The following is a 26952-nucleotide window of genomic DNA, read 5'->3' as shown; positions in this document are numbered from 1 at the left end:
CCAGTCAGTCAACAAGTATTTATTACGTTCCCACAAAGTGTGCCGTGCAGGCAGCACCGAGGTCTAACAATGGTAAGATGTACTTGTTTCATCCTGGGAAATCCAGAAGAGGAAATAAAGGGACGGTACAGAAAGTTCTGACACTCAGGGGAAAGTCAGGGTCACTGCAACTGCCCAGGGGAGACCATGAGAGCTGGGCTCAGAGCCCCGGATGAAGGACTCCCGGCTGCCCAGCTGATGAAATCTCCGGTCTACATCTTCCCGTTTCCGGAAGTCCCACCTGGAAAGGGACTCTGGGAGCCCATATTTGCTGCATGGTTGTTTCCCCCCAACATTCCCCTTCCTTCAGCCAGTTGTGCTGACAGGCAAATCGAACAGGGAAACCACAGCAGCTCCTGCCTAATGAAGTTTTTGCATATTATTAACATTAGCGGTGGCACTAATCTCTGGTTGATTGCAGCCACTCAGGCTAAATGAGTAGGAGGTTTATTTAAAAGAGAAAAGGCAGGGGAATGTGGAGGAAGGTAGTAGGGGAGAGGGTGAGCTAACAACTTTGGCTAGGAATAAAGAAACAATCTCTTTCTTTTCAATCAGGGACAACTAACTCTTAAGTCAATATGCAGACTTCATAATTCCTGGACTAACTTCGTCTTGCCCAGGCGGCCACGATCAGGGTCAGGGGAGTGTGTCCTCTGGTGAGGGCTGGTACCGCTGTCTACTGCCTGGGCTTTCCTTCCCTGACACTGGAGCTTGTTGCGGTAACACCTGGCACTTGGAAGAGCGGGCAGGAAGGAAGGTTCTGCCCTCCCTCCAAGAACTTTATGGCATCTCATCGTTGGAGGTGCCCTTACCTTACCCCAGCGGGAGGTATGAGCCGAAAACAAATGGTTTCGATACCATTTCAGGGGGATGTACTTGTAAAGGGCTACAAGAACAAGGGGGGATGTTTTGGAAATACCAGCTCTCCCAGCACCTGGATAAGGTCTGGGCAGGGCACTCCTTGAATTCTGAAGGCTGCAGACATTTAACTGGGGTGGTAAGTAGGAAGACCTGGTGGCAGAGAGAAGCAGACTGGGTAGATCAGGGGCATGCCCTTGGAACAGCTCTGCAGAGTCATGCTAAAAAGATGGGCAGAATGCAATGCAATCTTACCTAGAGGCAGGCACTGGGAGGGACAAGACCTGCAGGCCTTTCAGAGGAGAGAACAGCCCTCACCCAGTGTGCTGTGCTAGATGGGGAATCCAGAGTCTAAGAGTCTTATTTCAGAGAGATTTGCAAGAGCTCCACGGTGCAAGATCCTCTCTCACCCAGAACTACTGTGGGAGCAAACCCTACTCTTCAGCTCTATGGCCCAAAGCTCTGTACCTGCCTGATTTCCCAATTTTAGTAGCGATGCGCTATGCTTCAGGTGAAGGAGAGGAGGAGCCAGAGCATCCTACATTAAATAACGTTTCAGTGCCACAGGCTGACTCCTGCCTAAATCTAGGTTTTGGTTTGGGCCTTGGGGCTGGTTGTCAGGACACCTGGCTGAGCCCTAGTATCATGTCACTCCTAGCAGTTGGTGGGTGCTGGGCAGCAGGCTCGTGCTGCTTTGCGAGAATGTTCTAGGGAAGAGCACCCCAGGACAGGGACCGTGTAAAACTACTGGGAAGGGATTCTGGAACTGAAGGGGCCAAATATAAGGCAGCTTTATCCCAGGTAGAACTCTCAAGAAGAGACCGTCTTGGCCCTGCATCTTCATCAATATTTATTGAGTCCCAGCTTTCTGCAAGGTTCCATCACAAGAGCTGAATACTGATGTCTGACCTTGCAGTCTCAGACAAAAACACAACTGACACACAAATGAAGGGAAAGGATGATATATATGCTAAAGGAGAGAGGGGACCACGGTGAGACACCTAGAGGGTCATTTAGGACTTAGAGGATCCCCTTGTCTCAAAGACACAGTAGTTATGGGACGGTCCCTTCCCCAAAGGGAGTTTGGGAAGGGGGTTTGTGGAAAGGGAAGACCACTTCTTGAATAGAATGGAAACTCTCCTCGTTCACCTAGGTCACTCCTAGACGTGCTTCAGGCTCCACTTAAGAGTCGCTGTGAGATGCTGCCCCTCTACAATCCAGCTAGCTGCACACATGCATCCCCTCCTGTCGCATGTGCCTCTCTGTCCGAACAGCTGCCCTCCTGTCTCTTACCCGTGACTGTCAGCCCACGGAGGGCAGAAGCCTCAGGGTCTAACATAGTGTCAGGCACAGGGGAGGGACCTGGATGTGAGAGCCACCTGGCTGCCACATCTGGCATGTCCATTTTTGCTCATTTAGTTGGTTAAATGGTTACTGACTGATTGATAGGAAAGAAGGATGATTTGACTAGAGGGAAGGGAAGTGGGCACACAAAATAATCGGGGAGGAGGTGAAGGCCCCAGGAGAGCGCCTGCTTAGAGTCCCTGCTGGGGAGGTGGACCCCAGCCCCTCTCCCCCTCTGCAAGGCCTGAGGCCCGCCTGAGCTCATGGACTCCGGGCTGGCCTCTCCTGATTCATCCTCTGCTCGCCCCTCACTCACCAGTTGCTCTTCCAGGTGTGGCGGACGTGCGGGTCGTGGATGCCGTGTTTGTCTGCCTGCTCATCCAGAAAGTCAAACATGTACTTGATCGCCAGGGGCAGGGCGGAGCCGCGGTGCGCCGTGCTGAAGATGGTCTCGAAGAGGTCGTCCACAAACTTCTGCAGTGTGCCCTGCAGAGAAGGGCGCAGGTTCAGACACAGCTCGCCTGCCCCGTGAGCTCTGAGGCTTTGTTTTTGTTTTTTTTTTTGCGGTACGCAGGCCTCTCACTGTTGTGGCCTCTCCCATTGTGGAGCACAGGCTCCGGACGCGCAGGCTCAGTGGCCATGGCTCATGGGCCTAGCCGCTCCGCGGCATGTGGGATCCTCCCGGACCGGGGCATGAACCCATGTCCCCTGCATCGGCAGGCGGACTCTCAACCACTGCGCCACCAGGGAAGCCCTGAGGCTGGGTTTTGAGATCGACTGGCCTCCCAGATGGCGGGCGGAAGGGAGGACAGCGCACAGCCACGCCTGCTTGGGTGAAATCCTGCAAGTGCATATGTGAAATCTGCACCCTCCCCCTGCCTGCCTGCATCTGTCTCGAGCAGCTTTACATTTCCCCGGCACGTAGAAAATAGATATAACACCGATAACTGGACCTAAGGAAGCCTTCCTCTGCCAACAACTCGGTTTGGTTTAACACCCTTTGATGGTGTTATTTTAGCACTTTTCACAAATGCTAATGAACAGCTCACTCGGTCAGAGCAGACAAACACAATCTGCTGGTTCTGTTTAGGCGTTATTCACGCCGGCTAATGCACAGTTACTCATTTGCCTCTGCAGAGAGCAGAGCCGAGGCCAGTCTCGGGAGTGAGGGACTAACTGGGATGGGACTGCGTCACCTCAGAGAAATGCCACAGCTGGCAAATCCCTAGCATCTCTGCTGGTGCCCCCTCTCTCATCCACTCACGCGCATGCTGCTGGTCAGTGCCAGTCTCTTTCCCAGCACAGAGCCTCAGATTCTCAACCCACTGCTGCAGCCAACCCCACCCATACTGGATCCGTGAACCAGGATTAGAAATGGTGCCTGGAAAGTCACTGATGGAGCCCCAGTTCCCATCACGACACCCCAGAGAAGTAGTCATTCTTCCGTTAGGCGTGGCAGAAGACTATGAATACACGTGATTAGTGTCTCTCTATTTGAGCGAGGGCAAGAGAAGGGACGGAATCAAAACTTCTGACGGCATGCCAGCACGGATGTATGGGTGGGGTTGGCTGCAGCACTGGGTTGAGAAGGATTCTGAGGCTCTGTGCTGGGAAAGAGACCGGCACTGACCAGCAGCGCGTGCGTGAATGGATGAGAGAGGGGGCACCAGCAGAGATGCTAGGGATTTGCCAGCTCTGGCATTTCTGTGAGGTGAGGCAGTCCCATCCCATAACCCACAGGTGCCCCGCAACCTGTCTGAAGTCCCATACCTTAGTGGCCAGCAGTCGTGTCAGATAGATTTCAGACACCATCTTGCTCCCCCGGTCACCCTCCTTCTGGTCCCCGTGCTCGTGGTTCTTCACCAGGTGCCACATCTTGACGCCACTCTCCAGGTCAGGGGTGATCATGGGTGTGCGTGAGCGGAGGCTGTCAGGGCTGCCCGTGTACCGGATCATGTTTTCTGCCAATGCAAGGGCCCCACGCGGGTAAGGCCACCCAGCCTTCCGGCCCATCACTCACGACACACCTCGGCTCCACCCAAGGCCAACTCCGATCCTTCCTGCATTTGCAGGCGCTGTCACCTTGCCTCGCTTCCGTCCATTCCTGAATCTGGGGCGTTCTCCCACCACCTCCGGAAACTCTCTGTGGCTCCTCCACCCACTCGGATTCCCCTCCCTCCTGCACTTGCATCTCCAGCCCTTGTTACTCAATTTGTAAAAATAGAAGCTTGTCCTTTTTTACGCTTTCCTCATGAGAGCTCTCAAGTCTCAGGGTGTGCTCTGTGCAGCCAGTTGGGTACCAATGAAAGAGCAGGGATCCTGTCTCCCCAAACGACGGCTGACCAGCTTAGTGATCGCCCTGTCACTTGTGTACCTTCATCCGCCCCTCTCGCCTGGACCAGTTCCTCCCACTTAATTGCTGAAATGTGAGGTGTGGTGAGATGAGTGTTGAGCAGGAAAAGAAGAGGCAAGCCCCACTGTGTGCGGGCACCGTTCTATGTTGTCTTATATATATTTTCCAGAACCATCCCGTGAATTTGGTAGTTTTTGCAATCCCTGTTTTTGCTGGTAAGAAGGCACTCCAGGCTTCCAGCCCACATCCTGTGCCCTTTTCCCCACCCCGAGGAGCAGAGACCAGGGTCTGTACCTTCCCTCCACTGCTTCATAGCGTGTGACCTTTACACGTCATCTAGCCTCTGTGCATCTGAGTTATAATTTGCTAATCTGCATAAGAGGGGGAAATAATAATTATTTAATTCACTGATTATTATGAACCTGACGTTTGATAAAGAGTTATCACGAGTGTGAAAGCATCTTAGAGACTGTAGGATGCTCAGGAAGGTTAGACTTTCTTCTTGTTTTTGAGGATGAAGGTCCTGCGCCTGCATCAGAGCCCCTGCCCGGAACCAGAAGCCTCCTTTCCAGGCCAGAGTTCCTCTCTGGTGGCCAGCCTGCCTGACTCCCCCCACCCACTCCCCACCCCCGTGCCCCATCCCGGGTGTCTGCTGCCTTCCAGCAGTGCTGCCAGCAATGACAACAGCTGCTCAGGGCATCCTCTCCTCCCCAGAATGGTTCAGTGAACTCACCGTATTTACTTGCCGAGGTCCTGGAGACGGTGGAGTTGTTCACTGCATTGTAGGCTGTCACCTGCTTGGACACTAAAGCCACCACAGAACCATCCGGCACCTACCGGGAAAAGGCAGGTGAGGGCCTGGGCACAGAAACTCTGCCACCCCAGGAAGTCAGGACAAGCCAGGATGAACGTGGTCCTCAGGGGCAATCAGTGCCTCACCGAGAACCAGGGGACCAAGGAGGCTGTCAGCTTTCCTTTGACGCAGCACGACAGATCTGAATACAGAATCGTAGTCTATGTTGGGGTTCACTCTTGGAGCAACTCTGGCAAGAGCTTCTCACCAGCACCCTCTGTCTTGATGCTTCCCTGGGGGAGCACCCAGCCTTAAACTCCGGGTACCACAGGGTCTGTGCCTATGCCCTGTGGGAAGCATGCACCTGGCAACCTATCTCCAAGGAGGTCAGGGTTTCCTGGCTGGGGGCCACATTTTCCCTGGGTCACTAAGGGCACATGCAGTGCTGGTGAAGAAGTGGATTTAGGGCTTGGTAAGAGCCTCAGGGCAGCCCTGCTATTCAAGGACTGAGACTCCCAGGGACCTGGCTGCCCAGTTTGCTAGCCCCTCTCCACTCCACGGTCACCTCACCTGGTAATGCGCCAGGGTGTTCAGTCTCTTCCAGTCGTTCTCAATCTTGGTGGTGATGTCTTCATCCTGCAGGATCATCCTCGCCCCGCTTCCTTGTCGCCATTCTGTAGGGAGAGCAGTCGCATCTCAGGGAGGTCCTCAGGGCCTCCCATGGGACCCTGAGGACCCCTGTGCAGGCACGTACATGGCACCTTCTCAGGGGTGCATCCGCGGACAGACAGGTGCTAGTAGACACTCCCAGAGGAGGGGTGCAGAAGCTCTCAGCATGGGTGGGGGGGGGGGCCCTGAATTCCAGTTCTGGTTCTCATCCAACAAACTACGTGACAGAAGTAGGAATAACGTCACCCCCGTGGCCCACCTGTTCCCAGCAGTGGCTGTAAGGCCAACTGGCCCGAGGCAGGGGAACACAATCAGATTCACAGGTTGCATCAGACCGAAGTTCTCTGGACCACCCAGTTCCAGAAACTGCCCTGGAGACATTCCGGACCACCCAGTTCCAGGAACTGACCTGGGGACTTTGAACCCGGCCCAGGGGGGGTTCGAGGGGCGGGAACAACGGTCCCCCAGGATACCCGAAAAGACCACCAAATAAGGAATACCCTGCGCCCTCCCAGATTCACCACACCCCTTTCCCTTCTTCCCCTATAAAATCTTGCCCAACCCTTGCCCGGGTGCGACTTCTCTGGCCCCTTTCTCTCGGACCAGTGAACCTCGCCCCGGAGCGCTCCCTAATAAAGCTCACTTGAAGCTTTCCTCTGTTTCGCGGTGCCGTTTGTTAAGATCCGACCTTACGGTGGCCACATCTGCAAGAAGTCTTTGCTTATTAGCTGAATGAAAAAGGCAGGTGAAGGCACTTAAAGTACTAAGCAAATGCAAGGCGGTGTCATCACCGTCATGTACTCTTTGCTTGATTGTAAGGTCTTGGAGCTAATGAGACCAAGGCTGCAAATTCGGTCACTGTGCACCCTGTTCCTGTTCTAGGGGTGCATCCCGTACCCGAAAGCTGGCAGGTGGGCCACCCTTGGCTGGGAGACTGAGTAAAAGTGTATAGAGGGACCAGCAAAACCTATTCTCATGCCCAAGAACAGCCTCGTCCCCACAAAGCTGATGGGGATAACAGCCTCTTGGTGATGGATCCAACACCTAATTATCTGATGCCATAGGTATACGCTTACATCCCATGTTCTCCTCATAGGCCCAGACACCTATAACACACGGGCTTGTTGACAGATCCCACATGGGAAAACAGGAGACTGTTTCTCATCTACCAAATCATCATCGCCACACGTGGTACAAATCACATGGAGATGGAGGCACGTACATTCCAGTCCTGAACTGTTTGCACATGGAGACCCAGGTGCATGCCAGACACAGGCCAGCTCTCGTGCACGGGCACGTACACATCTACACCTGCACACACGTTCACACGCACACACCAGAAAGGAAAAATGGCCTTTTCAATTCAAATACAGCATGTGTTCCTGCCAGGAAGCCAGGAATCTGGTTTCCAGGCAGCCACTACCCCATTCAATGCCTCACAGATGCTGAAATTCTGAAACAGGCAAGAGCACCGGGTTTTGCAGCATGTGGTTGGGGGCTGGAGTGAGTTACCCGCAGTCCTTGTCTAACCCCTGCCTTGGATTTTTCCTACAGCTCGCAGACACACATATTGTCCTCCCTCCCTCTGTTCCCCTCCTGTCAAGGCTGAGCTGGGGGTCCAGGACTGATTCCTTCCTGCCTTGTGCACTTGGCATGACCAGTGCTACAGATGAAAATCAGACCCAGGAAGGGAGCTGCCTGCCCTTAGGGGGAACAGAGATGCTCCTAATATCCAAGTCCCTGCCTCCGGCTCCTGGGCTTGTCTGCTGCCTGTTTAGAGCTTCTTGTAGCGTCAGGCTGTCCCAGGAATGAAAACACGAGGATGCCACGCGTGTTCGCCGGAGCGGAAGAGCCTTGAGAGGTCTCTGGGGATTGCCCATCATTTAGTGCTGTTGATGGCACAGCTGGAATGATCATGGAGGTGAGGGCCTCGGGGCAGGTAAGGTGGTAGAGGAAAGGGGAGATGCCTCACGAGGGCAAGTGGTCAGCAGCATTCTGTTTGTTGTTGTCATGTTGTTTGTTTTTGTTTTAAATTTTATGCAAGTTGGTATGGGTGCATGTTTTCTGAGTGGCTAGGGGAAAATAAGCAGAATGTCTCCCAGCTGGTGAGAGGGCGAATTATGTGGTACAGAGGGACTCCGGTGAAGACCAGCCGGGGCCAAGGATGTGGCAGTGGCATGTTTTGTCCCAGTCGCACAGTGGGTCCTGAAAGATAAAGCCTCGTGGGTCTCCCCGCTTCCCTGGTGAATAGTGCCAGGGCCAGTAAGTCAGAGGCTGCATGGGTGAGGGTACAGGAGGCAGGCAGTGTTCTGCATTCCCCACCTGGGGGCCAGAGGAGGAGCTGGGGCCGAGCTCTGGACACAAAGTCTACCGGCCGGACGCAAGGGAAGAGGAGTCTCCTTCACTGCAGAGGCCGTGGGGGCTTTCTGGTTTATCAGCCGCACTGGCACCCTTGCTGATGGCATTGTAGCACCTCTCAGGGGGATCTGAGCAAGCCACACAGCCTGGGGGACTGAGCAGTGACAGCTGGTGACCAATTCGGGAGCGAGAGACAGGACTTCCTTGTTCCACAACTGGCCTGAAATTGTGCAGTGCGCAGCCTGTGCAGCCCTACTGAGCAGCCCTGACTCTGAATCATGTCCAGTAATGATGTAAGCAGATGAAGGTCGGTCTGCCATCTCTGTCCCCAGCCGAAAAAACCAGGACCGAGTGTGGCCATGCTCCCCCCAGGGCAGTCAAGGAATGATGGCTTGTCCTTAGGAGTACAAAAATGATGCTGCCAGATGCCTACCAGCAGGGCTAGCCCAGCACCTGGGACACAGTAAGTACGTGATGAGTATTTACTACATGAATAATACATCAGTGAAAGAGTGAATAGACGAAAGAAGGGAAAGAGTAAGTGAGCGAGTAATGGCTTATTTTCCAAGCGGTGAAAGGCTTTTCTACCTGTGTGCTGCTGCTCCACGGTGGGCAGACAGTGAGAGGTGAAGTGTGAGCCGCGCTGTTAGAACCTGGGACAAAGGAAGAGCTGAACTCCAGAACCTCAACTGGGCACGTCCACTGCCCGAAGTGAAAGCTCTCTGAAGTGATTATCACTCATTCTTCCGATTTTACGACTGGGAAATTAAAGAAACAGGTTGGGAAGACAGACCTGGAGGTCATCACAACTCGGAGCTCTGAAGCGCGGTGCCAACGACGCGCGTGAGCCACCCAGTGTCGGGAGCATGGAGGAAGGGACGTGATGGCCACACTGGGATGCTGGCGGGTAGCTGCCTCCCCTCAAATGCATACTCTGAGCTCCCTGGGGAGCATGGCGCCTCACCAGCTCTGACCCTTGTGGCGTGTGCATATGCAGGTGGGTGCACAGGCACACACGTGTGCGAACACACACGTATGCACACACACACACACACACACACACACAAGTATAGCATCTCACCCCAGGCTGAGGACACTTAAGGCCTGCCCGCCCCGCCCCCAGTCCAGTCCACCTCTCCTCAGAACCAACAAAGGAAGCTTTAGGAGGGACTGACCTGGAGGGATGAGGGGGGAAGGAGGCGCCCACCAGGCTGCTTAGAACTGGCCGAGTCAACCCCGCTGATCCACAAGGAACCAATTTCAGAGACAGCTGTCTGCCCTCCCACCCCGGGCCACCATTCCTCCCCATGGGGCGCTGAACAGAGTCTCACCAGCCTGCACAGGGTCCTCTTGACCTCCCAAACCAGGGTCCCGAGCAGAAGGCTGGAGGAAGAGACACGACTCTACCGCCGCACACCTGTCGGCAGGTGAGCCCCAAGGAGACAGACAGCCCAGACACCCTTGGCAACCTGCCGCTCCGAAGTGCGGGAGCGGCATCAGAAAAGAGCTGGGACAGAATCAGTGTCACTGCAAACAGTCGGGAAACTGACTCAGGAATGGGAGGGGGGACCACCTAAATATGGTTTATTTTAAAAAGGTATAGGGCTTCCCTGGTGGCGCAGTGGTTGAGAATCTGCCTGCTAATGCAGGGGACACGGGTTCGAGCCCTGGTCTGGGAGGATCCCACATGCCGCGGAGCAACTAGGCCCGTGAGCCACAATTACTAAGCCTGTGCGTCTGGAGCCTGTGCTCCGCAACAAGAGAGGCCGCGATAGTGAGAGGCCCGCGCACCGCGATGAAGAGTGGCCCCCGCTTGCCACAACTAGAGAAAGCCCTCGCACAGAAACGAAGACCCAACACAGAAAAAATAAATTAATAAACTTCTAAAAAAATAAAAATTAAAATATAATTTTATGGTGAGAGCAAGTTCTAAAATACAAAATAATCGAAGTAGGAAACGTGGTGCTTAAAAGAAGAAATTCCTAAATTGAACGGTACTGTCTGCTTTCAAAGCCTTCGGTCGTTGTAAACTGTGAAGAGCTGTGCACTGGCTAGTTGTCGCTATTCAGGGAAGTCCGGAGAGCTAAAGGGAAAAGCAGACTGTGCTCTGCTACTCGATTTAAGAGAGGTAAGCTAGAGCTTAGCGGATGTTCTTGAATATGGAATAATGCGGAGGAGGCTCTGGTGGCGCTCCAGGGTGGTGTGCCACGCCCGTGCTGTGTCAAAGAAGAGTTCAAGAGGCAGGGGGTGGGCGGTGGGAAGGAAGAAAGGTGACCTAGGTAGGAAAGGTGACCCAGGTATTCATATGCAAGGCATCTAGGGAAAACTGCTGGCTCTGACCTCCCTCGGAAGCTCTGCCCGCAGCCCCATGCCCTGCTCCAGGCTCCAAGCACAAAGGACAGACACACTCACAGTCCAATTTGTTACACTTCCGCCTTCCAGGGAGAGAGGGAGGTGAAATAAAAAAGAAAAAAAATCCCATTATCTTTATCTGTCCTTCCCATCAGGTGCAGTGGAAAATGCAAACTGGGGCACAGCTGCTGTGAACTCTTTGTATTTCACTCAGAAGATAGTGTATCTTTTTATTGCATACAGGAATTACTTATTTGAAAAAATATACCCTTTCAGACAGAAGGGGTGGCATAGTTCTGGGGCTATTGATGGGGTATTTGCTTTAAACCAGAGGAATCTCTGGAGGTCACGGCCTGTGGAGGAGCCTGCGTGGAAAGGGAATGGATGTTCTCTCCACCTCCCTGCTGTGTGACCAGGGCCCAGGCTCTGTGCCTCTCTGAGCTGCAGAGTCTTCTGTGCAGTAGAACAGAATGGCATCAGTTACTTCCTCTGGGGAGTGAAGGGAGGAAACAAAGAGTCCCTTGGCTCAGAGAGACAAGTGTCCAGCCTCCTGCTACTGTGCGAAGCAATGAGGAACTCCTAGTCACGTTGGTCCCTCTGTGCCTGGCACAGAGCTTGCCCCAGGGCAGGCTCTTATGATATGTCGGTCGAAGAGTTTGGTGGTGTAAGGGGGTACCTATACCCGATACCTGTGCGTGGAAAGGGGCATCAGCTTACCCGATACCTGTGGGTGGAAAGGGGCATCAGCTTGGTGAGGACAGCCTCACATATAGCAGAGCAGGGAGCCCCTGGCACTGGGCTTTGAAAACTCCCAAGGCCCACCTGCCCCAGCGCAGTCCCTAACTCCTGCCTGGGATATCTTTCCTTCCCTAGATTCCAACAGACTGAAAGAAAGGCAAGTTCTGTGTCCTTCACTTTGGCTCTTACAATGGTTAGTTTTATGTGTGAACTTGTCTGGGCCACAGTGCCCAGATAGGTGGTCAGAAATTATTCTGGATGTTTCCATGAGGGTATTTTTGGATGACATTAATATTTAAATGGATGGGCTTTGAGTAAAGCGAATTGCCCTCCATAATGTAGGTGGACCTCATCTAATTAGGTGAAGGCCTGGGTGGAACAAAAGACTGACCTCCCCTGAGCAAGAGGGAATTCTGCAGCAGCTGCCTTTGGACTTGAACTGCAACGTGGCTCTTCCCTGGGTCTCCAGCCTGCTGGCCTACCCTGTAGATTTTGGACATGCCAGCCTCCACGCTAGACACTGAATGTTTGTGTCCCCCCCAGAATTCACATGTTGAATCCTAACCCCCAATGTGATGGCATTTGGAGGTGGGGACCTTTGGAAGGTGATCAGGTCATGAGGGTGGAGCCCTCATGAATGGGATTAGTACCCTTATGAAAAGGACCCCAGAGAGCTCCCTTGCCCTCTTTCTGCCATGTATGGTCCCAGCAAGAGGACGGCCATCTATGAACCAGAAAGTGGGCTCTCGCCAGACACTGAGTCTGCCAACACCTTGATCTTGGACTTTTCAGCCTCCAGAGCTGTGAGAAATAAATTTCTGTTGTTTACAAGCCAGCCAGTCTATGGTATTCTGTTACGGCAGCCCAAACAGACTCCTCCTAGTCTATTATTAATTAAGTCCTCCATAATTGCATGAGCCAATTCCTTCAAATAAATCTTTCTCTATGTAAACATATCCTATTGGTTCTGTTTCTCTGGAGAACCCTGGCTAATACAGTTCCCCATCTTGGCTCTTTAATGCCTGGAAAAGCAGGTGAAGGGGTAGAGGGGGTGGCGTGGGAGAGCTTCAGTCAGAGGAGCAATGAATAGAAGTGTCGGGAATGAGGGGCTAGGCCAGGCCAGGCACCACTGATGATGAAAGGCAGGGGGAGGGGTTGGGGCTGGATTTACTTGGGGCAATTACAGAGGCAGCTTAAAATGCCTTTGCTTCTTTCTGAGCTGGCCTGGGACAGATGTCCTCGCCTTTCCAGGGGCTGGGCATCAGGAGGGGGAAGGCAGTCTTTGCCCAATGCCCTCAGCTACAGGAGGAGGAGGCATAGTGGGGGAAGTGAGGTGGAGGGGGGATGCTTGGCTGTCTTGCCTCTGTCAACACATGTGGCTCAGAGTCTTCTCCGTGCCTATGTGCTATGTGTCCCTTTGGCATAGATTAATTTTTGATTATAATCACACCTTATATTTGTAAACTGCTTTCAAAGCACTTTCACCTACATGATGGGAAAAACTCGCCTTGCCTCTCTCTCCTTGGGGGCCATGCAACTGAGTCAAATCAAACCTTGCGGAAGAAGCATTTGGGTCTCGGAGGAGGCCCCATTTTCTTTGTTATCTGGCTTTGGTAGAAAGAAGACCAGAGTTGTAGGAGCAGCTCCAGACCCTGGACTTAATAGAAAAGAAGGAAATTCCTCTGAAGAGCACCCATCATGGGAGGCCTTTGTGAGAAGTTCAGTATGACTCCCGTTTCCCAGAAGGATGGGGCCCTGAGACTCAAACTGCCTCCTTTCTTTGGCTTCTCCCCTTTACCCTCCCTGCTGTGAGGACTTGTGCCTCCGGGGTGGCCCCTCCATCCTCCCCAGCAGCTCCTATGATGGGAAAGGTAGGTCCTTTGTCCTCTTGGGACCTGGCGAGCACTGTGTCACTGGAGGCCCAGCCCCCGGCCTGAGCAGCCTCTAGCTTGAGAGAGTAGCAGCTCTCAGGCGGGTCCTGGTTGCTGCTCAGCCCTCAGGCTTCCTTCACTCATGGTGGACAGCAGGAAGTGGATGGCAGGAGGTGGACGGCAGGAAGTGGACAGCAGGAAGTGGATGGCAGGAAGTGGACAGCAGGAAGTGGACAGCAGGAGGTGGGTGGCAGGAAGTGGACAGCAGGAGGTGGATGGCAGGAGGTAGACGGCAGGAAGTGGACAGTAGGAAGTGGACAGCAGGAGGTGGACGGCAGGAGGTGGATGGCAGGAAGTGGACAGCAGGAGGTGGGTGGCAGGAAGTGGACGGCAGGAAGTGGATGGCAGGAAGTGGACAGCAGGAAGTGGACATCAGCAGGAAGTGGACGGCAGGAAGTGGGTGGCAGGAAGTGGGTGGCAGGAAGTGGCCGTGGCTGCTCTGGATGCTGGTGCCTTCACTCCAGATGCATCACATCCTTTCATTAATGATGCTTTGCTGGGCTAGAACCCAGCAAATGTTCTGAAGTTAAAAAGCAGCCCCTCCCCCTCCCAAGCTCTGGGTGTGTGGCTTCCAGGTGGGGAGGGCTGGTCTTGAGCAGCATATCCACCAGCCATGACGTGGTCTCTCTCCCCCATGGGAGGTCACCCCATTCCCAAGCACCAGAAGCGCACAATTCTACATGCACCCGCACCCGTGAGCTCTCTAAACACCTTCGGCATAAAGATACAGGTTCTTATAACAGCTCCTCCTCTTGCCCCGCTAGGCCAGGGCTCTCCTCCCACCCACCCATTTTGCAGATAATGACTTTGAAAAGCCGAGGGTGGACCCTGCCATGGCTCCCACAGATGAACAAAAGGCATGGTGAATGCTACCTGGTTACCCTAGTGAATTCAACTCTCCCTGGGAGACCCATTATGGAGTAGCCCACTTAATTGTTTGGGGGTGGGAAACACAGGGGTCTTCCTTCCCAGAAACTGTTTTCTCTTGCACTGGTTCTGTAAGCGAGCCCTTGGCTCCATCAGTCTGTGGGACGTTCATGGCAGCAGAATCACCCGCATACAGACACAAATGCCCACTCCAACTCTAGGGACCAGTGCCCGGGACACACATGGACACACTTGCCCAACACCGCCCCCCCCCCCCACTGCAGACTCTCACAGATGCTTCCTCTTGGTCCTAGAAACAACATACACAGAGACACCTCCAAAGTGAACGGCAGCACATGCTCAGCCAGGGAGCACATGCTCAGCCAGTCTCTCTCCCTGGGGCCATGGAGCTCCAGGCACAGGGCCAAACACATCCCGACAACAGCCAGCCAGGAGGAGATGGGGGAAGGGAAGCAGTAAGAATTGAGGTGAGTGAGCAGAAATTCCTGATCCTGAGTCTTTAGGCATCAGAATTTGGGGGCAGGTGGGGCGAGGCACTGGGAGGGGATCAAATTCCCTGTGGAGTTTAGAAAATAGCACAGACGCCCATCTGTCTTGGATGGCTTAGCTGAAGCCAGCTTAGAGAGGCCAGATGGATGGATTAGGGGCCTCTGGAGGTCCTCCCACCTCTATGTTTCCACCAATCTCCAGACCCAACCACATACACACATAAACACCTTTTCCTCCAGGCCCAGGACCAACAAACAGACACATACCGTTTCCTTACCACTATTATCTCCATAATCAGTAACAGTAGCAGCCGATACTGAGTATGTACTATGGGCCAGACAGTGCATTAGAGGCTTTTTCATGCATCATCTCCTTTCATTCTTACAGTGAGGCAGGCACTATTATTAATCTCCATTTTATAGGCAAGGAAACTAAGGCACAGAAAGGTTAAGTAACTAGACCAAGGTCACACAGCTAGGACTTGGTGGAACCAGGACTCAAACCCAGGCATGTTTGATGCTGATCCACAATGCCAAACTGCCTCTCTTCAGCCCCGGCCTCTTTGGAGCTTGGGGCTCCCCACTAGGATTTCCCCAGGACGATATCTTATTAAACACTCAGGCAAGCCATAACTGGATCCAAGGACAGCTGGCCCTAAGTGGCATGCCCTTGTTTATATAGGCTATGCGATCTATTCGTGGAACATTCAAATAAAATGTCATCCTACTCCCCAGTAGGCTGTCATATCTCATTTTTCCCTATCCTTTCTCTCCATCCTCCACCACTGACCCAGATCCCTCTTGCCTTCGGTAGTCAGCAAAAATTAGAGGCACAGAACAGAGGCGAAGGGAAGGGCCTGGGGGCACGACGCAGGTAGTGGCAAGACCTTGGGCCACACAGATTCAGACTAAATCCTCTTCACTGCCGATGTGACACCTCCACTCCCACCCCTCGGCTACTCAAAAGATCCCAGAGGCAGTCAGATCACCAGCAGACTATGGTCCCCCCTCTGCTTACTGCTCACTAAGTGGCCATGAAGGTGCACCTCCTGGGCTCCTGGGGGCCGTGCACGCCTGCTCCCTGCACCCTGGCTCCACTGGTTGGTAAGAGGGGCTTCCAAGCAGTCACAGCACAGCCCCCTGGGTGGGCGGCCCTACTCACCCAGGTCCATGTCTGCAGCCTTGGGCCGGTGGGAGCAGGGCACATTCTTGAAGATGGCATCCAGAATCTTCTCCTTGACCTGAGTAATGGTGTCGCAGTTGAGGATCTTCACTGGGACCTCAGGGCTGTTGGCATTGTCTGGGTTGACACAACTCAGGACCTGCGGGCGGTGGGGAGAGGCGGTGAGTGGGGAGGGCAGCATGGAGAGCCCTGCGAATGCCAGCCGCATCCCGGAGTCCTATCCTGACTGGCTCCGCCTCGGCAGGTTGGACTGGACAGGGGCGGGGCGACCCCAGCCAAGCCCTCTACCCTTCCTGTCCCCACAAGCAGCAGGAAAGTGGTACAGCTTCAGCATCACTGCAGGAGTAGGAGCTGCATATTTCACTCTTCACGAGAGACTCCATTAAAATCCTGATTTATCAAAGGGAACAATATCCAAGCAGGAGGGGGCAATGAGGGGCAACGTGTCAGAGAATGGACACTACTGCATGTCCCCCTGCCACCCCTCTCTCTCTCTCACTCACTCTCTCACACACACACACACTCACTAGGCAGCATCTCAGCAACACACCCAGACCCTCGCCCACCTCTGCAACCCCCATCCCTGTGTGTCGGTCTGTCTTTCTCATTACTCTGTCCCATACACACACCCACACTAATGGGAATCTGGCTCCTTTCTCCAAAGATTTCATGTGCTTCGATTTTTGTGAGGGTTCTGGGCTGATCGGAGGTTGGAGAATCTGTAAGAAGCTTAGAGTGTTCTTTAAAAATAAAAAGGTGCCCTTTAGGGCTTCCCTGGTGGCGCAGTGGTTGAGAGTCCGCCTGCCGATGCAGGGGACACGGGTTCGTGCCCCGGTCCGGGAAGATCCCACATGCCGGGAGCGCCTGGGCCCGTGAGCCATGGCCGCTGAGCCTGCGCGTCCGGAGCCTGTGCTCCGCAACGGGAGAGGCCACAACAGTGAGAGGCCCGCGTACCGCAAAAAAAAAAAAAAAAAAAAAAAAAAAAAATGGTGCCCTTTAAAAAACTGCAAGTTCAGGCCACCTGACAGCCCTTCCTGGCTCCGAACCTGAAACCTGGTATTAGGGGAAGAGGCCACCCTAGCTCAGGACCTCCATTTCTCTTTTTGGAACTAGTCAGATAAGTTAAGACTCTGCCTAATGCACCAAACTATATTTTTTCCTTTAAAAAGTTCTGGACCAGGGTTTCCCTGGTGGCGCAGTGGTTAAAAATCCGCCTGCCAATGCAGGGGACACGGGTTCCAGCCCTGGTCCGGGAAGATCCCACATGCTGCAGAGCAGCTAAGCCCATGCACCACAACTACTGAGCCTGCGCTCTAGAGCCCTTGAGCCACAGCTACTGAGCCCCTGTGCCACAACTACTGAAGCCCGTGCTCCGCAACAAGAGAAGCCACCACAATGAGAAGCCTGCGCACCGCAACGAAGAGCAGCCCCCGCTCGCCGCGACTGAAAAGAAAGCCCACGTGCAGTGGCGAGGACCCAACACAGCCAAAAATAAATAAATAAATAAATTTATTAAAAAAAAAAAGTTCTGGGCCATTTCTAACAGCTTTGCTTCTCTTGCCGTCTTCAGCGTGGGCTCTCTCTCCGTGGTGAGACCGTGGGATCTTTGGGTGGACCAGAGTGGATCCGGGTGGGTGTTGTGGGTCACAGGTGCTGCCAGATGGCCGCGCCGAGCCGGGTTCTGCAGCCCGTCTGACCCTGCTGCCTGCGCCCTCTGTGCGCTCCCTTCTCAGAACCTTCACTGTACCACCTCCCCCGCCAACCATTTCCCAACCGTACGTCTGGTCTGCAGATCCAGACGACAGCCTTCTGCCCATCCCCACCCGTTCCTGGTCCACGTGGCGGCAGTCAGAACCCTGGCCCCTGGACGCCTGCCTTTCATTAGCGACCAGACTGCTGTGAGCTCCCATGGGAACATGCTCATTCCATTAAGAAGAGAACCTCCTAAATCTATAAAAACGAACTGTCACCCTCAAAATGTTTTAAACCGAAAACAATGCTGGAAGGAACTCTGGACCACGTGCTCCTCCTGTGTGCCCTCTCCCAGCCATTCCCTGCCTCCTAAGAGCCTTCCGGGACCCCTCCCAGCCCCCCTCCGTGGCCAAGCACAGCCTAGTGCTTGGTGCTGCCCTGGGGTCCTGAGCTCTGGGCCAGTGGTGGTGGTGGAGCCTGGCCTCCCCCAGGCAGTATCACAGCTTCTTCTGGGCTGTGAGACCATGAAGCGGGGGCTGCCACCTGAGTATGCCCCCCTGACATTTCTGCTTGCCCCTGGGGTTCGTGGTGGCCCCATGAAAACAACTCTGTGGATGCTTCAGGGCATCCGGAGAAGCAGCAGTGGTCCCACGGAGGGACAGGGTTCCCTGGCCGCTGGCCAAGCCCCAGCTCCACCTGGAAGTTCCCTTCCCCAGCCCCACGCCCAGGTCTCTTGGCTATTTCAGAGCAACTGCCTGGGGTTTGCTCTGCTAGGTCAGTGTTTCTCAAACTTTCCTGTGAATAGAATCACTAAAGGGGTTTTGTGAAAACGCACATTCTGACTCAGGAGGTCGAGGATGGGGTCTGAGACTCTGCATTCAGGCAGGATCACAGGTGAGCACCTAGCACTCTAGCAGGCTCCCAGTTTGTGCCCTTGGGCACTCCCAGCAGCAGGCCCCTAGGCCATGCTAGTCCAAATTCAATCTAATTAATCACTCAACACGTAGGTGGTGCATCTGACTGTCAAGTGATACTGGCTGAGCCTCTCAGCACCTGTCTCACTCTTTGTGGTTACCCTTTCCGCCCAGCACAAGGTTACCATCAGTTGGCCCAAAGTACCCTGGGCTCCTCCAGCCAGTGCTGAATTGCAGGCCACCCTGTCTTTTTCTGACCCCTTCATCTTGGAGTCTCGGGTCAGTCCTGTCTGCTGCTAACACACTTTCTTCCTGGCCCCTCCTCACCACCACCGGGCTGCTCCCCCTTCCACGTGGGGGGGTTCCTTTCACAGGCCTGAGGATGGCTATGAAACCTCCCCACAGCCATTTCTTCTCCAAGCAAGACAACTGTAATTTCCTTCCCCTTTCCTCACGGTGCCTCTTCCCCAACTCTTTCCACCTCAGATGGATGCGCGTCCCTGACCCACTCCAATTTCCTCACATTCTCTTGAAGTCATCTGCAACCAGGCTGGGTGTGCTAACAGTAGTTTGGGCTCTGGAATAAAGGATGCTGCAATTTGGGGACAGAGTGTTATTACAACCGTGTTGGATTCAATACTGGGGAGCCGCTGATGAGATGGGAAAGAAAGGGAGAGGGAGAGACCAGGCAGGAGACATTTCAACAGTAGTTCTAGCTCATTAAGAAATCTATTCTGGTCTCTATTTTTGGAAGGTTTTTTTTTTCCTTTCCCATTTATTTATTTATTTGCAGTACGCGGGCCTCTCACTGTTGTGGCCTCTCCCGTTGCGGAGCACAGGCTGCGGACGCGCAGGCTCAGCGGCCATGGCTCACGGGCCCAGCCGCTTCACGGCACGTGGGATCTTCCCGGACCGGGGCACGAACCCGTGTCCCCTGCATCTGCAGGCGGACTCTCAACCACTGCGCCACCAGGGAAGCCCTTCCTTTCCCATTTTAATCAGAGCTTCTAACTCTCTCCTCTGGAGCAGACGACGACTGCAAAGAAGCAGGGCCCTCACTCACCCTGCTGCCTCAAAGCCTCGTCAACTGAGCCAATCCCGGCAAATCTGCTGAGATGCCTGCTGGGATTCCCAGGGCCCTCCGAGGACGGAGTGGGACAGGTGCATCACGGTTGCATCACGCCCAGCCAGCAGGACTGGCTTTATTCAGAGTGGCAGGGATGTCTCCCCAGCTGGCCTCGGGGTCTGGGATTCATCCTCGGCTCTCGGCCCCTGCCGGGCTCTGCCATGCCTTGGCCTGTCATGTGTCTCACTTCCCAATGACTGCATTTTAAATCCCATCTATTCTCTGTCCTCTTTAACACCATTGCTGTCTCTTCCACCTCCATTCTTGGGATCCACCCACGTACCACCCTCCACATTTATCTTTTATCTTGTTTTCTCACTCCTTTCTTCTACCTCCTCTTCTCTTTCCTGGAAAAGATCTGGTGGGAGGTCACAACTCTCTCCAAGAAAAGCCCAAGAGTGAGCTCTCCCGCCTGGAGAGACAGTGGGCACCAGCGGACAGGTATGGCGGGAAAGAGGAAGCAGAGCCCCCGTGAGGCAGCAGTGGGCTGACCTTGGGCTCACAGCTTTGTACACCAGATCCCACTCCAGCTTCTGGACACCTTCGGGAGCTACATGCTGTCATTATCCCTCTTTTATTATTATCCCTCTTTTTTTTTTTTTCAGATTAAAAAAACAAAACCCAAACTTGGAGAGATTAAGCCCCGAATCCCCCAGCTGGTCAGAAGGAGTCATAGCTCCAATCCAGCTCTGCCCGATTCCAAACCCCGTGCTCCTAAATGCTGAGCTTTGCTGCCTCCTAGGATGCCTGTTTCTGGCAGGAAAGGGAGTGTAACGTTGACTGAGGGGATCCCCCTGTTCCCTGGACAAACACCTTAAACCGCTAGGCCAGCCTGGCCTCCCATCCTACAGCTCGGGTCATGTAGGTGCGACCTTCAGAACCACGAGCAACCACTTCTGGCTTCCCCTCTTTCGTGCTCTACATGCTACCTGCTTGGAACTGGTCTGCGAAGTATGGGTTCTCCACTGGGAGAACTGCTGAGAAGGAGTTCATTCCCTGGGATCAGTCAGCCAGCTGCCGGCAAGGGGTTACTGCCACACAATCCAGTGCACCAGCCTGAAAGCACACCGGTCTCTTGCTGTTGCTCAGGTGTGTCTGAGCCACCGGTCTTCAAATCCAGGTGCCCTGGCATGTTAGGACAAGGAAGTCGGGGTGACCGGCACAGATGGAGTGACTGGCACAGGTGGAACACCAGGCTGGCCCCGTGCAGTGGGCACCCAGAGAGGTGGCTGAGAGCAGTGGCATTAAAGAGGCGTTAGAGAGGATGGTCGTCAGCATTTCCACCATCCTTTCGGCTGGGCAGGGGCTGCGCAGGGCCAGAACCCACCCACCAGAGCCACGGGGAGGAGCTGGGAGGCTGGCTTACCAGGGTCTTGTAGTCGATCTGCTGGCGGATGAGCTTGTCCTCGCTCAGAGAGTAGCGGGCCTCGCCCGTGATGGCGTCAATGGGCCCCTTCTCCATCTGCTGCTTGATGGCGCAGAACAGGGAGAAGAGGGGCTCCCCGGCACACTCCTGGACACAGAGAAGAGTCATGCTGGGTGGATCCCGGGCCCCAGGTGTGCGGAGCCCGGCCTCCCCCAGCCTCTGCCTCTCCGAAGGGCTGCTTTCCACTCCTCAGTTATAATTCTCTTCTCCTGCTCCTTCCCACTGCCATTCTTGAGCTCTCTTTTCATCTCCCCGGCCCCCGGCCCCCTCTCTGCCCCTCTCCCCGCCCTCACTCCACCCTGCTTTCTCTGCAGCCCCATCTAGAGACAGAGGTCCTGGAGGGGTGGGATAGGGAGGGAGGGAGGGAGATGCAAGAGGGAGGGGATATGGGGACATATGTATATGTATAGCTGATTCACTTTGTTATACAGCAGAAACTAACACACCCTTGGAAAGCAATTATACTCCAATAAAGATATATTAAAAAAAAAAAGAGAGAGAGAGAGACAGAGGTCAGTCCTCGGTGGCGTGAACTCCTTAGAAAACAAGTTAGTAATTGGAGGCCGAGCAGCTCTTCCACCTCCCAGGCATGTCCTCGGCTTATCTGCCGCCACACGCGCTCCTGTACCTGCCCAGGACCCTCATCAGCCTCAGTAAGTCTGGGGCCGGAGGGGCAGGAGGAGAGCAAGAGGAAAAAAAAGGGGTGACTTGTCTTCAGCGTGAAATGGGAATGCAGGGTCTTCTCAGAAGCTCATCTCCCCTCACCTGTGAGAGAGCGACCTGTGGGGACCGTGCCTCTCAAACCAGGCCTGACCGTGGGTCTCTGTCTCCTGAGATGGTCAGGAGCCTGTTCCCTCCATGACAAGGGAAACTACATTTCTTGGCGGGGTTCTAGGAGCTAGGCCCCAGCATCTGTGGACTTGGGGGCCGTGGAGGAAATAGGGGGGATGCTGGTTCATTCCCAGGCTGGTGGGGAAACTGAGGTAGGCCCAGAGGTCCCCCAGAATCCAATCATACCTTGAGGAACTTGTAGAGCAGGAAAGTAAACCAATTGGTCAACATCTTCTCAGCCACCGACTCAGTCCTGGCACCAGTCACAGAGGGACCCAGCAGGGCAAGACAAAGACAGAGGCAGCTGGTCAGACCTCAGGGGCTGGGAGGGCAGGGGGATCTGCACGGCTCTTGCTGCTTAAGGCTTTCAGGCCAAATCTTAAGACCCTGAGGGATACCTGAGTTCCTTGGACTCCTAGACACACCATAATGATAAGACAAGCTTTGCCTACCAAGCGGGGAGATGACCTTCTGTGCGCAGGCTCCCGGGTGAGTTTCTGTGAGAACGCGTTAGGGCAGCCCTGTCCAATTGTCCAAGAGCACTTTCGGGGTGGATGAAATAGCCCAGTAGCACTTTGTGTTGTCCAGCATGGTAGCCGCCAGCCACCGATGCCTATTGAGCGCCTGAAATGCGGCGAGTGCATCTGAGGAGCTGAATTGTTTATTTTATTTACTTTAAATTAACTTAGAGTTAAATAGTCACATGTGGCTCATAGCTGCCACACTGGTGATAGCCTTAGAGAACTTTATAGGATAGGTGTGTTCCTTGGGGTAAGAAAAGAAAAGAAAAAAAAATCTGGGAGATACTCATTTGGCAAGGGATAGAAAAGAAGGTGGCAGGGGAAGAGGGTCAAGGAGAAAGGCCAGATAGACTAGACTGAGCCCATCCCCTAAGCTAAAGACTCCCAGAGTAGGTAGTAACATGGAGCTGGATACCCAGCTCATTCCAACAGATGCCCAAATTGTCCTATTTAAAAGGCTTCCACGCACTTTGGAACTTCTCCTGGGAACCTTTCTAGTGTTTTATTTGCGATGACAGGGAGTTCATTCTTGAGTCTAATTTGCATCTTTCATGCTGCTACCCAAACCCATTTATTCTTTTACTTTGGAAGTGAAAACACCACAGCAGCATCACGAACCAAAGGACACTTTTGGTTGCAATGGCCTTCAAGTACATGAACAATTTGAATGGCAGCGTAGACAGAGGCAGAGGGTCTCGATTTTGTATAAGGCAAAGGCACGGTATATGGTTATTTCTGCACACGTGACCATGCAGATTTCAACGGTGTCGAGGATGAGGCATCGCACGGTGTTGAGAGGCGGACCCTGGACCCGGGCAGAGCCCATAGCAGGTGCCAGGAAATACTTGCTGTGTTGCATCAGGCAAGTTGCCGCTAAAGACTGGACCAGTGCTTTTCAAACTTCACTACACATTCAGATCCCCTAGGTTTCTCGCTAAAATGCTGATTCTGATCTAGTAGGTGTGGGGTGGCACCTGAGATTCTGCCTTTCCAACAACCTCCCGGGTGATGCTTCTTCTCCTGTTACCAGACAGCAGTGAGAGCTGCAGGGGCTAAAGTTTCCCAACTTGAGATGGTGAGGTGGGTTCCCAGAGAGGCCCTGAGGTGTCTGTCCTGATTCAAGCTCTGACTTAGATAAGGTGAGGGGATGGAAAGATGACCTCTGAAGAGTGCCCAAGAGAAAACCTCTGATAGAGAGGGTCAAATCAGGGGAGGGTTAGAGCAGAGGGAAGAGAATGGAAAGTGGATTTAGGGGCAGAAGAAAAACCACGGGGTGAGCAGATGGGCCGTGGTTGAGTCAGAGGCACGAACATGATGGACAGGTTCTTCTAAGAGGGCATGGGGTGCACCCTGGCCTCTGGCCAGGTCAGTACCTGACCTTGGGGGGCTTGGCTGCTCCGGGGAGCCCTGCCCTGGTCTCCCTGAGGGCAGGAGGGCCAGGCCGGTGCGCTGGGCTGGGTCGGACACCCCGGGGCCGCATCCCTACCTCCTGAGCAGCAGCTTGGGATGGTTCTTGCTCTCCAGGTTCTTGTCTATGAGGTCAGCCAGCAGCTGCTTCAGCACGTCGGTGGCGTACTCCAGCTTGCTCTGCAGCACCGTCATGATGAGCGAGGCCACGTTGCCGCGGTCACGCATGGAGAAGCTGCGCTGAGACTCCAGCGTGCGAATGAAGGACAGCAGGAACGCCTTGTTGTTGATGAGCTGAGCGAAGAGCTTCAGGCCTTTCTCCACGCGCTCCTGCCGGTAGCCCGGGACCTGCGGGGGAGACCCAGGGGTGCGCGAGTCTTAATTGTTGCCCAAGACAGGCGAGGCCCCAGGGACACCCCACCTGGTGGGCCGTGCACACTGCTGACCCTCCCATCCTCCCATTCACCCACGACAGGCCACCTGGCTGATGCCACCAAGTCCTTATCTAGAGCCAGGCGCCACATTTGGTGTCTACCTAACCTCCATCACAGCCCACGAGGCAGGTCACTGTCTCTAGAGACAGAGAGAACGTCATCATTAGCATGGCGTGGACAAGGGGACCCCACGCCACTGGAGGCACCATCACAGTCCCAGGTAGGGACTCCAGGAGGTCAAGGATGCTATGAGTGACGCCCTTGCTGGGGGATCACCAAACCTGGGCCTCTGGCTAACCTAATGCTGACCTGTCTCTGGCCCTGGGGGTCCTGTTGACAGACCAGTGGGCTCAGAGTCAGGACTTATGGGTTCCACGTGGGCTCTGACATCCCCACGCCACATAAGCTTGGACAAGTCCCTTTACTTCTCTGGGGGCCCAAGTTCATTCACCTAAAAAAGGGAAAGCTTAAGCCCAAGAGCCTCTCAGGCACTCCCTAGCTCTAGCATCTGATGTTTTCCTAGGGATTCCTTTTGAGACCCTGCTCCATGCAGGGAAAGGGGGGGAAGAAGGTTTTATCTTCCTGCCTGCATCTTCTGTTCACTGGGAGGTCCGTGCAAGGGTGCAAGGGTGTACCATCCACTCAGCAACATGAGCCAGCGACTGAGCTGTGCATGGAGGATGCGTCTCTGAGATGCACGAGAATAGGTACAGCGGCACCATGCGTCATGCCCCAAATGGGAAACAACCAGAGGCCCAGCAACAATAGGAGGGTTCCAGGAACTGCGGTGCATTCACCCAAAGAAATGCTGCACAGCAATAGGGATGAAGGACCCACTGCTACTCACAATAACAGGGATGAATCTTGCAAACATATTGAAAGAAAAAAGCCACGCTCAAAAGAGAGCATACTGGACAATACCATTTAAATCCAGATTTAAGAAAAACAATTAACATTCATCAATGGGGAAAAAAAGGGTTTTCTGGGGGCGGCTGTGACTGGAAAGGGGCACAGGGGGACTTTTGGAGGCTGGTAATGTTCTGCTTCTCGATCTGTGTGCTGGCTTAATGGCTGTGTTCACTCGGGGAAAATGCGCTGAGCTGTGTTCTGATAATTTGTGTATTGCTCTATCTGTATACTTTCATTAAAACAAAAAGTTCACTTAAAAAATGAAGCACAGCCTCTGCCCTGGAGGGAAGGCCCTCTGAGAACATGGAGCAGGGCATCTGGTGGGAAGTGGCATGCTGGAGGAGGTGGGGCATCCAAAGGAGGTGCCATCGAAGCCTCATCTTGAGGGATGTGTCCCCCCTGGCGGAGGCAGGGAGAGTAGATGCACCAGGTCCTTGGGAAGGAGTGTCCCGTATGGAGCAGTAAAGAACACAGTTTCAGAGTCCGTTGAGCTTGCATTAACTTCATCACAGTCATTTATGAGTTGCAGAACCCTTAGGAGACTCAGTTCCTTTATCAACAACATGAAGGTACTGCAGTTAATATGTATACAGACCTTACTCTATGCCAAGCACAGTTCCACATGCTTTAGAAATACTGACCCATGTAATCCACCCAACAGCCTACGAGGTAGGTGCCATTATTACCCCAGGGTCCCACGAGGATAAGGAACTTTCCCCAGACCCCAAGACAGAGAAGTGTCAGACCGGGCCATGAACTGGGCAGCTGGCACCGTGTCCTGCCCCCTCTTGGGGCTCCTGGGAGCAGGAACGAGATGCGTGAAAAGCCTCAGCACCATCACAGTCCAGCTACGGAATGGCGGCAACTTCATCCTGCTTCACTCTGAAGACTTTAAACTGGGGAGGCCAACAGTCTCAAGGCCCCTTCAGTGGGGGGACCCCTAAACTCTTCAGAGAGACACTCGCACTGAACCCCCGTTGCCTGGCATCAGCAGGTCCCACAGGTCAGGAACATGCATGTTTCCAAAACAGGTCCGTTTGCATTTCCTTTGCCGCTGTGCTGGTACACAGCTGTGCTGGTACACGGAAGGCTGGTACCTCTCCAGGCAGTTCTCAGGAGAGAGCAGAGCTCACCAGAGCCAGGGTGGTGCCAGCCAGGCCACCGGCGGCTCCGCCAGCCTCTCAGCACAGCCCCTCCTGGAGACCCTCTGGTTCCCCAAGGTCTCTAGCCTCGGCTTGCCTCCTGCCTGGCCCCCCTAGTCCCCCACTCCACGGCGGCTCTTGAGGGAAAAGCAGGGAGACATGGCCACCTCACTGTGCCACTGCGTGGGGCCTCAATCTGCCCAGATGTCTGTCTCCTACTGCCCAGCCCCCCACTCCAAGACAGCCCCTCCCACACAGGCGTACCCGTTTTACCTCCCCTCTCCTTCAGACCTCTCAGAAGACATTTCTCTAATTTGTCCCGATAATAAGAGACAATGCCACTTCCTGGGCTCCCGCCATGGACAAAGGACAGTCTTGGCACACTGTACACATTGATCCAATGAAGCCTTCTCGTGACCCTCTTTTAATAGCCTCTCAGGGAAGCTACTGTGGCTTCCCAAGGCCAGCCAGCAGGATTGCCAAACCCCAGCTTGCTTGGCTCCTGAGCGCCCGTCCATCCTGCGCATCCTTGGCCTGTCTGGCCTACCCCTGGGCC

General features: G+C 54.1%; 1 protein-coding gene across 1 annotated transcript in view; it reads right to left on the bottom strand.

Annotated features, from left to right (window-relative positions):
* The window catches only part of PLXNA4 (plexin A4), a 380029-nt gene that overhangs the window by 17614 nt on the left and 335463 nt on the right, over positions 1 to 26952 (bottom strand). The window contains exons 21-28 of the mRNA XM_022580815.2: positions 23991 to 24259; positions 22170 to 22236; positions 21093 to 21239; positions 15974 to 16133; positions 5958 to 6061; positions 5328 to 5427; positions 4012 to 4202; positions 2558 to 2727 (exon numbers count right to left, since the gene is read on the bottom strand). Of these exons, the coding sequence (XP_022436523.2) occupies positions 2558 to 2727; positions 4012 to 4202; positions 5328 to 5427; positions 5958 to 6061; positions 15974 to 16133; positions 21093 to 21239; positions 22170 to 22236; positions 23991 to 24259 (1208 nt within the window). The remainder of the gene's footprint in view (positions 1 to 2557; positions 2728 to 4011; positions 4203 to 5327; positions 5428 to 5957; positions 6062 to 15973; positions 16134 to 21092; positions 21240 to 22169; positions 22237 to 23990; positions 24260 to 26952) is intronic.

The sequence above is a fragment of the Delphinapterus leucas genome, chromosome 9, assembly GCF_059928025.1.
Source record: "Delphinapterus leucas isolate spDelLeu-1000000601 "Yukka" chromosome 9, BTC_Dleu_Yukka2, whole genome shotgun sequence".
Lineage (NCBI taxonomy): Eukaryota > Metazoa > Chordata > Mammalia > Artiodactyla > Monodontidae > Delphinapterus > Delphinapterus leucas.
This window is presented reverse-complemented; position numbering and strand designations above follow the sequence as displayed.